The 10,352-nt window shown below is 53.8% G+C and overlaps 1 protein-coding gene across 1 annotated transcript; it reads right to left on the bottom strand.

Annotated features, from left to right (window-relative positions):
- Positions 1 to 443: 443 nt before the first annotated feature.
- Positions 444 to 7,959, bottom strand: TBX22 (T-box transcription factor 22). The gene is made up of 8 exons (XM_054075565.1): positions 7,698 to 7,959; positions 7,265 to 7,382; positions 6,665 to 6,766; positions 5,842 to 6,016; positions 5,543 to 5,707; positions 4,709 to 4,773; positions 4,561 to 4,634; positions 444 to 1,861 (listed from the first exon to the last, which is right to left on the bottom strand). Exons 1-8 carry the CDS (start codon positions 7,834 to 7,836, stop codon positions 1,251 to 1,253), a joined length of 1,449 nt encoding a protein of 482 aa, XP_053931540.1. The 5' UTR covers positions 7,837 to 7,959; the 3' UTR covers positions 444 to 1,250.
- Positions 7,960 to 10,352: the final 2,393 nt, after the last annotated feature.

Here is a 10,352-nt window from a genome sequence, read left to right as displayed (position 1 = left end):
CCGCTCCCAGTCAAGCATTATTTTCAAATCTCTGTCCTATATCAAGTAATAAAATCGGCTTTAAATAGGGACAGAGCAGTGATCAAATAAAGAATAAAATCTATGCCACAGTTTATTGCGTGATATATTGTGCCCTTGGGAGCTAGAGATTATTTACAGGAATAACAAGAGTATCCACAGGTTATAATAAAACAAATAAGACTTTTGGAAGGAATCAGAAAGCTCATGTTTTGGGCCTATAGAGTTGTAATTCCCCAGAAAGGATCTGCATTCTCCATGGGACCGAGCCAGGAGCAGCTCTGCCCCTTCCCTTGGGCACAGGCTGGTGGATGTCATCCCAGGTGGATCTTCTGTGTCCCCAGGGTTAGAAGTGCTGTGTAGGAGGAGTGCCCTGCGAGGCTCCTGGAGGTGTTTCATCCCACACATCTCTCCAAGATGTATCCTCCAGGTTGCCCAGCTCAGCTCTGGTTCATCATGGGGGAGATGTATGACCACCCATGCTCTGTTCCTTCACACCACGTTGTCAATGCTGGTGCTGCTCTGCACTACCGCCTCCTGGAGATCTCCAGAAGCAGTAGCTTGGAAAAGAGGGCTCTCCAGGCAGCTGTACATCAGGATCCACAATCTCATCCCCACAAGGTAGGAACATATCCATCTTTCATCCTGGCTTTCTTGAAATTACATCCCCACGCCGATAACTGAGTCATCTGGGTCCTGGAGCAACAAGGCACTTTGATGTCATTAATTATGACCCGTTAAAGCCAAGGGAATTTGAGAACATACTTGAGTATTTGGCCAAATACGGCTCTTTTGATGACTCAAAGTCTCAAACAGTCCCTTTGAAATTAATGGAAAAACTCAAGTAGGATGAGCAGAAGCCAACGAGGGCTTTGAACTGACTAAAGGCAAGCTAGAGAGAGAATTTCAGTAACACGTATTTGTAGAATATGTTCCCATTTCCCAGTGCAAATATTAAAAGGTGATTGTACAGTTGCTCTCAATGTACGACCGCGACATAAATAACACCAAAAGGTATCACCTTGCTGTGGATCATCACAGAACCTCCTCACTCCCAGATCCTCCACCCTCCCAACAGCACGACACGTTCTCCCACAAAGAAAGTTAAATGCCTACACATCCCGCTCCTGCACCATGCAGTGTTTCACAGTCAATAACTAGGAAGCCCTTGGGTATGAAGGAAGGAAAGGCTTGATTTACATATCAATGCTTAGAAATATTATATGATTCCACTAAAGGCAATGGTTAATTGTAGGGTGCCAGTTGGAGTGATTACATCTGCCATCTTTCAAAGAAGCTGGAATGCTGTCACTCACTTTGAAATGGCTTGCTGCATTCATCAGTCTGGATGGCACAGCGAAGTTGTAACCGTACAAGCCATATGGAGGATGTAAAGAACAATTAAGTGCTTCCCGAGCAATGGGACTTGATGGGAAAATGTTTCCAGATGCATGTAATCCATACAGCATTTGACTGGCGGAGCTGGGTACTTGCAGACATTGCCCATTTAAGTCTTCACCTTTTGTGTTTTTCAGGTTGGTTATGCCGATGGAAGAGAGTTTTGGCATATCCACCATAAAGTGGGGTAAAAGACGTGGGTTGGAGCCTCCCAGTTTTTCGTGGCTTGGAAAGAGGAAAGATTGTTGCCTCAAGAAGCTTGTAGGACAAATCTTGTAATAGAGGGGCACGTTGAGGTTGTGTAGGTAGGTCTCCGGGCACGACACACCAATACTGCTTGTTGACAAGTGAAATGTAGGAGGTGAGCACGACGGAGAAAGCAGGGGGTTGAGAGGAGAGGGTGTCCCACCGCTGGAGGTCACCGGTGAAGAACTGGAGCTCCCACCTGAAAATGAAAACAGAAATGATCCAGGCTGGGCTAGATGATGTTCACAGCCAAGGAACACTTGGAGGACTCCTGTTCCCACTCCACACCTCCCGAGCACAAACCCGCTCCAAAAATCAGCTCCTGGAAAAATCAAAAGATCTGTCCATAAATTATTTGTTGTTGTTACTTGGCACTTGTCTAAGAAAAATATTCATGCATGTCTAATCCCATTAATTTGACAAGGACAACTAAGAGGTTCTGCTCCACGCATGGAGCTACCTGCCGGGTCTGTGCCTCACTATTCAACCAACAACCTTCTCCTGCCGTATAGACACCACAGCTATTTCAGGTTTCCTACTTCTGTGCAAATTAGAGGCAGCTTTTCCCCTTGTATATAAGAACAAAAAAAGGTATTCAGCCTGATGGAGGATTTTTTGTACCTTCCTGCTCACAGGAATTGCCTAATTTTCCTTGGCTTCCCATGCGATTTGAAACATACCCTTGAATACTAGAGGCGTCTCCAGAAACTTTAAATGCCCGTGTCGTTTTAACGTTCTCCTTTCTGAAATGAATCAATGAACACTTTCATAATTTGGGGGAAAAGCAACACCGTCTCACTTCCCCGCGCGAGCCCTGCCGAGGCCGCTGGTGCGTAACATCCCTGGTCAGCCCTGACTCGCTGCTCCTCCAGACCAACAGCAAGAGGGAAAAGGAAGGGTGGCAGCTGCTTTGGCTGAGGAATGGTGCTCTGGAGTGGCCAAGCCTGGTGCTAAACAGATGCTGGTTTAGTCTAAGGCCATCTAAGAGCCGGATGTCTCTGTTGCAGCTTCGTTACCACATTCTTGCAGAGCGTTTCCCCCTCCCGCCCTTTATTTTCATTTCTTACCAAAGCTACTGGGAAAGGAAGGAAGGGAATGCGGATCTATTTTTGCGATGTGTTTTTCTCTATTTACGCTTAATTCCAGCGATACACTGCCTGGATGTGATCTGGTCAGACCTTACAAGCAACGCAGAGGCAGCTGTGTAACCAAACCATATCTGCTAGAATATTAACCTAAAAAAAGAAACCACGAGGGTCTTGGATGGGGCACAAATCAATCTCACAAGCTCCCAGCGAGCAGAGTGTTTTACAGACTGGGTAAGGCCAGGCAGCACCTATTCCCAATAATCTAGGAATGTTTTATGGCTTGAACATCTCACCCTTCCCCGCTGGTGTCAGGGGCTGTTTCAGCACTGACATCAGCAGGAGGGGATGCGGGGCAGGGGTAGGTCCTCTCCTGCTGTACAGGTCCTGACGTCCTCCCAGGACTCGGGGACTTTCGGTCATGTGAAATGAAGTGGCTGAGCGGAGGTTTGTGAGTGTGAGACAGCCAATGAATCCCTAGGCAGCTCAGCTGCAGCGGAGCAAACGAGTGTCAGCATTTCCTTCAAGGTATCCTGAGCAATAATAGCACACAACTTCCCATACGAAAGCATTGCTATTAGGCTTAAAAATCCCAAGTTTGTGGTCAGTTCTTTCTTCAGCATATTGTTCATACTTCCCTTTAATTTACCTTCTGGTTTTAGGGCTTCAGTATTTCTATTTTTCAGCTTTTCTTCAGAAATACAGTTTTATTCTGAGTGGAATTGGAGATTTTGTTACAATTACGTCGGTACAGGAAGCTAACTCTGAAGAAAAATACCATTTATATTAAGACTGACAAAAAGAACCCAGGAAACCCTAATATTTTAGCATCTGTACAATAATCAAGGCAGTTGCTGCTCCCTCATTCCCCACTGCAGCCCATCTATCAGCTCCTCTCCTCGGTACTGCGCCACTGCCCGCAGAACGGGCTCAGAAATGGGCTTTTTTGCATAAGGTCTTTTCTAAGTTTAATAATAATAATATCAATATCCAGTTTTCTGTACAACCTCCTAATTTCTCCTGATTTTTTCCTAGGTCTCCGCACTCCTGTGCCTGCACAGCATGGATTTTTGCTGTGATTTTTGCACTCTTTAATTGCAGAGAAAGGCACAATCTGGTGCGCTCCCATACCAATGGTTTTGAAGAGCCCCTCACATAAATGAGCATTAAATTAATGACTTCGAACCCAAACTGGAGCGCTCCAGAGTGCAAATAGTTTTTTTCCTTTGCCGCTAGGAATAATCAGGTTTCAAATCCTCTTTCCAAAAGCCGTTTTTCTGGAAAAGGGCTGTAAGAGATCGATGTACGCTTGAGGGAGGTGTTTTTTCCTGAACAGCTTCTCCTTCTCCTCTCCCCTCCACGGGGCCGTGGGGCTGCTCTGTCCCGAGGAGCGGATAATTCCATAGTCCCGGCGGGAGGAACCCCCGGCGGTCCGTAGGGTCGCCTTTAGATAATAATCTCTAACGGGTTGGGAACAATTAGTGTAACGGCATCAAAGCCGCAACAACCCTAAGGCTCTAAACCGGCCTCCCGCACGCTGAGGGGTTTTTTCCTGCTCATCCCGGTCGGATTTGGGGGGGATGAAGGCGGACCGCGCCGCTCCTGCCCTTCCCGGGGCGGCTCCGCAAATCGATTTTAGGAGGAGTTTAGGGCAAACCCAAGTGGAATTGGCTTCTCTAAACGTTACGATGGCCACCGGTTCGTTTGCTGGACCCAGCTTTAAGCCCCCCCCCTCTCGACGCGCCCCGGTTTGCGGGCACAGCGCAGCCCCGAGGCCACGGGGACGGGCGGGGGACGGACAAACGGGACTTACCCTGGCTGTCCGCGCCGAAAGCTGTGAAGTCCAGGGCGAGGGGGGGCCGCCAAGGGTAGGTGTCCAGGACCCCCCTGCGGGGCGAGACGGGGCTGAGAGCGGCGCCGCGGGCGCGACGGGGCGGGCGGCGGGGCGGGTCCACCCTTACCTGTTCCTGCCGGGGTCCCGGAAACCTTTGGCGAAGGGATTCCTGTCGATCTTCAGCTTCGTGATCTGGGAGGGGTGGAAGAGAAGGGAGCTGATGGGGCGCGGGGCGGGACGGGACCGACCGCCGCAGCAGCCGGGGCTCCGCATCCCCCCCATCGCCCGCATCCCCCCCGTCGCCCGCATCCCGGGGCTCTCGGGGCTCCGCATCCCCCCCCATCGCCCGCATCCCGGGGCTCTCGGGGCTCCGCATCCCCTCCATCGCCCGCATTCCCTCCATCGCCCGCATCCCGGGGCTCTCAGGGTTCTCCATCCCTCCGCATCCCGGTTCTGTTGGGGCTCTCCATCCCCCCGCATGCTGGTGCTGTCGGGGCTCTTCATCACCCGCACCCTGTTGCCGGCGGACTTTCCATCTTCCCCAGGTCCCAGTGCCATCGGGATTTTCCATCCCCCCCCCGTCCCTCTGTGCTGTCAGGGTTCTCCACCCCTTCGGTTCCAGTACTGTCAGGGCTTTCCACCCCCAGCGCGGGTGCCGTGGAGGCTTTCCATCCCTCCAGGTCCTGGTACTGTTGGGACTCTCCCTTTCTCCCAGTCCTGGTGCCGTCGGGGCTCTCCATCCCTCCAGCCCCTCAGAACTGTCCAGTCTCTCCATTGGCCACATCCAGGTGCCGACAGGGCTTTCCTTGGCCCCCGAATCCTGGTGCCTTCAGGACTGTCCATCACCCCACATCCCAGTACTGTCAGGGCTCTCTACCCCCCCGATTCCCAGTGCCATCAGGATTCTCCATCCCCACCAGTTCCCAGTGCCGTCAGGGCTCTCCGTCCCCCACCCCAGTACCTGCTGGTTCTGGTAGGCTGTCACAGTGGTGAACTCGGTCTCCTGGAAGGAGAAGCTCTGCACCCCCTCGGCCGGCAGCGACTGGATCTGCGCTAGATCGAAGCGAGAGTCCTGGGCGATAACGTGGACGCGGGGCTTGTACTTGTGCATGGACTGCAGGATGATCTGTGCGGGCGAGAGGCAGGATGAGCCCCCCGAGAGCCGGGGGGGCAGGGGGGGAACCCAACGCAAGACACGAGTGGGCTCCAGCCCCGGGGTGATGTCCTGCCCCCCTCCCGATGGGGCTGCCCCACACCTACGTGCCCCTTGTCGTCCATCTCGTTGTTGGTGAGCTTCACGCGGTCGAAGCTGATGATTTGCCTCATCCAGGTCTCCCCGGAGCAGGGGGAATCGGGGTGGATGTAGAGACGTGGGGTGATGCAGGAATGGTCCGTGTTCCCCGCCACCATCCACTGTGAGCTGTGATAGACGTACCTGGCCCGTGCCAGGCCGTGGTCAGGCAGTGGGGACCCCTTCCCAGCCCACCCAGGCCCACACACCTATAGATTCCATATGTGCATGGGAGCCAGCAGCCCCCCCCCACCGCGCAACTCCTGTTTCACACACGCTCCAAATGCAGAACAGACAGTGGGCTGCGAACGCCAAATACGTATTTTAAATGCCCCAAACTTCAATTGTTATCCTCAAATCCCCATTCCAAATGTGCTCACCGCTTGGCTTCGGTGGGGTTTGGACATTGATATTCGTTGATACTCACTGATACCCATTGCTACTCATTTGTGCGTATTGATAATCACACCCACTGATACTCGTTTATACTCACTCATACACACTAATACTTTTAACACACATTCATACACCAAATTCCTGCCGTATCTCGCTAGGACAGGAGTTTGTCCAAGGAGAAGACCTTGAAGGCAGTGAAAGGGTACAGATACAGATGCTGAACGCCAGAGCCTGACATCCAGCCTGGGGACGTTGTTGAACGCTGCCGCTTCTCTGGCTGTGGGGTGCATGAAGGGATGCAGGGGATGTATGTACGGATGCAGGGGTGCGTGGAGGGATGAGGGGGTTGCGTGGAGGGATGAGGGAAGGTGGCATCTCTGCCAGTCTCCCCTGTACCTGTATCTTTTGGAGTCCACTGGAACGACGTCGATAGCGATGTAGTACTGCCGGAGCGGCTCCAGCCCCTTCACCTTCACCCGGACCGATGGGAACATCCTCCTGAGGACAGAGGGAAAGGTCTGAGCCAGAGCCACCAGCAAAACGGTGGGAACGAGTTGGGTAGACTAAATGCGTATTGGGAAAGTGACTTTATTCTCACCCAAACTCAACAAAAACTGTGAAAAAAAACCAGAAAAATACCTTGACCCAACCAAAAAGAAAAAAAAACAGGAAAAAAACACAATGAAAAAGAGATAAATTAAAAAGCAGGTGAGGGGACAAAGGAACAGTCAGTAGGAATGGGGAAGTGGGAAGAGGGGAGCAGTGGAAGAGGGGAGCAGTAGGAGTAGGGAAGGGAATACTGGGAGCGAGGAAGGAAATAGGGAAGAGGGGAGCAGTGGGAGCAGGGAAGAGGAAGAGCAGGGGGTGCGGGGACCAGTGGGAGTGGAGAAGGGGAGCAGTGGGAGACCGAAAGAGGAGCAGTGGGAGCGGGGAAGAAGGGAAGCAGACAGAGCGCGGAAGAGAGGAATAGTGGGAGCGGGGAAGGGGCAGCGGTACCTGCCGGCCTTGGTGATAATCATCTCGGTGCCGATCTCATGGAACCTCCTCCAGAGCTCGGAGCCCTGCAGCTCCACCTGCACCCCCGCCTCCCGGCTCTCGGCCTTGGGCCGCTTTTCTGCGGGGAAGAGAGACGAGAGAGGCTGCTCGGGAGACTGCCGGAGGCGGGGAGGGGGGATCCACCCCCGAGCATCCCCTCCGCTCCATCTCCCCGAGCATCCCCTCAGCTCCATGCCCCCCGAGAATCTCCTCCACTCTATCCCCCTAGAATGCCCCCCGCTCCATCTCCCCGAGCATCCCCTCCTCTCCATCCCCCGAGCATCATCTCCATCGCCCGAGCATCCCCTCCTTTTCATCCCCCGAGCATCCCCTCCTCTCCATCCCCCGAGCATCCCCTCCCCTCCATCCCCCGAGCATCCCCTCCGCCACCGACCCTGCTCCGGGGCCCCGCGGCTCTGCCCGCCGCCGGTGCCGCTCTCCTCCTCTCGGTGCCCATCCGGCACCTTCCTCTTGGCCGCACGTCCCACCAGGGCTTCCACAGAGAAGGCGTGAGCCCTGGAGCTGAGCGCCATCCCCCCGGGCGGCAGCGCGGCTCAGGCGGGCGGCGGCGGCTCCATCCCCGCCCGGCGCCCGTCGGGGGGCAGCGGCCGGAGCCTCCGGCATCCAAGGGAGGCGAGAGACGGCTGCAGCCTCCACTGTTTGTTTTGGAAACTGGTGGGAGCATAAGAAACATTGAGTGACATTTCATAGGAGTAACGGAGAGGGCGGGGGGGGGAGCGGGGGAGGGAAGGGGGGGAGCGGGGGAAGAGGAGCCGGCCCCGTCTAGGATCAATAAAAGAGTTACTGTTCTCCATTAAATTGTAAAACTCAAAGAAATTTGACATAATTGCACACTAGGGGCCACTTTTCCAACAAAAGCGAAATAACGTTTAACCAGAACCGGCGCAAAAAGAAAGAAAAATAGGGAAAAGGGGAAAAAAATAGGGAAAGAAAATAAAAGGGAAAGGGGGGGGGAAGGAAAATTAAAAATGGGGAAAAAGAAAGAAAGAAAAAAAAAGAGAATAAAGGAGCAGGAGAGCCGGGGCGGTGCGCGGTGAGCTCCGAGGGGACGGTCCCGCACGACCCCTCCGTGTCCTCCGCACCACACGGAGTGGTGTGTGTCCCCCCGGCTCTGGGACAGCGCCGGGCACGATCCTGCCTCCCCTGCCCCGGTTTTGGTTTGTTTTTTTTTAGTCTGTTTGTTCGGTTGGTGGTGTTTTTTTCAAGCCCCAAAGCCGCTCCCCGCGTCCCCCGCGCTGTTCGCACCGCTCCGCTTCGGAGCGCGGCCCCGCGGCGGCACCTGCGGGGGGCACAGAGCCCAGTGCCGCCCTGGGATGGGTCCTGGGATGGGTCCTGGGATGGGTCCTGGGAGCCGAGGGGGGGCCCGGGGGGATGGGACCCACAGGGGCAGCCGGGATCCCTCTGCCCTGCAAAGCCTTGAATGCACTACGTTGATTTCTTTTCCACCCCGGTGCCCCCCTGAGCCGGCACCGAAGGGGGTTCAGGGATATTTCAGCGGAGGAGAGGTTGTATTTGGGTTGAGCAGGATGGGTGTCCACTCTCCGTCCTCAGCGCAGCCCTCGCCCCACTGCATCCCCCGACACGGAGAGGTCAGCCTGGAGCCACGAGCCTTAACAGGAAAAAATGTGGAAAAGGATAAAATTCGCAGGCCAGCTGAGAAAGCAGGTTAGGGGAGAGCTGTGGGCAGGGGATGGGGTACACAGCTCTGTATCCCACTTCCAGGTGCTCCCAGGGAACCCTTTCTTTATTAAAATGTTTCACTTTCAGGATTTCTTGCCATTTTTGTGAGCGCCTGTGCCCGGGTGCACACATTTCTCCCAAGCCTTGGGCTGGCAGCGGAGTGAAAAATGTCTTTGTGAAGACAACGAAACCGAAAGGTCAGAGAGCCGCTACCTGGCAGAATTCCTGCCAAATGTGTGGTTTAAATGTCCCAGTTTCGTTACCCTGAAATCCCCATTCCAAGGATGCTGATTAATCCGCTCATGGTGGGGTTTGCACACCTATACTCACTTATACGCATTGGTACTCACTGATGCACATTTATACTCATTGATCCACACTTATAGTAATTTATACTTTTTAACATGCATTTGTACAATGAGCTCTTGCCATATCTCAGTGGAACCAGAGTTTGTCCAAGGAAAAGGCCTTGGAGGCAGTGGACAGGTGCAGGTACAGATGCGGAATTCCAGAGCCTGACGTCCAGCCTGGGGCACCTGGTTGAAAGCACCTGCTTTTCTGGCTGCTGAATTATTTCCACATCCATGGTCCCAGTGCCGGCTCCAGTTGGGACCATGCCTGCAGCCTGGCTTGAGACTGGGAAGTTAGCATTCCCTCTGCAAATGGGGCTCGGAAAGATCCAGCTGAGCTCCTGTTGAACTGCTGGAGGCAAACGGGCAACGCTGTTTGTAACGGCAGCCGGGACAGACGCACGAGAGCTGTAAAACAAGTCTATGGGAGGTTGTTTCTTGCATTCCCTTCTCCAGGCTTTTGTAGAACCGTGTGTACCTGGGGCTGCACAGGAGAGGAGCCAACCCAGCCCCTGCAGGAGCGCAGGCATCTCCAAGCGTGGCCTTCGGGGAAGCTGACGCCGATTAACTTTTGATTTAACTTTTATTGAGGGTAACGATACTTAATCTACCTTCACAAAGTGTCTCAAAATCCAGAGACCAGCTGTGCTGTGTTGTAACCTGAGCTATACGGTGGCTTTGTCCCTGTGTTGCTCACTCCATGCTTCCACTGCTCTCCGTCAGCGGTGGCCCTGCAAAGGCCCAAACCCCTGCTGACTTGGTTTTCCTTCACACGAGGCACATTCACAGGCACTTGCCCAACACCTCTGCGGGATGAGTGTCTGACCTCTCTTCCGGGAGGGATTCTGGGGCATTATCCCATTATCCCTCAGCCATCGCCACCCAGTGGGGCAAGAACTGGGTAGAAAACAAGACGGGGGAAGAGATCTGGCGAGGTTATCTTGCTCTGCCCTCACCCCAGGCAGGACCAGCTCCACCTACGCAGACCTTTATTTCTT

Source organism: Cuculus canorus, chromosome 10 (assembly GCF_017976375.1).
Source record: "Cuculus canorus isolate bCucCan1 chromosome 10, bCucCan1.pri, whole genome shotgun sequence".
NCBI classification, from domain to species: domain Eukaryota; kingdom Metazoa; phylum Chordata; class Aves; order Cuculiformes; family Cuculidae; genus Cuculus; species Cuculus canorus.
This window is presented reverse-complemented; position numbering and strand designations above follow the sequence as displayed.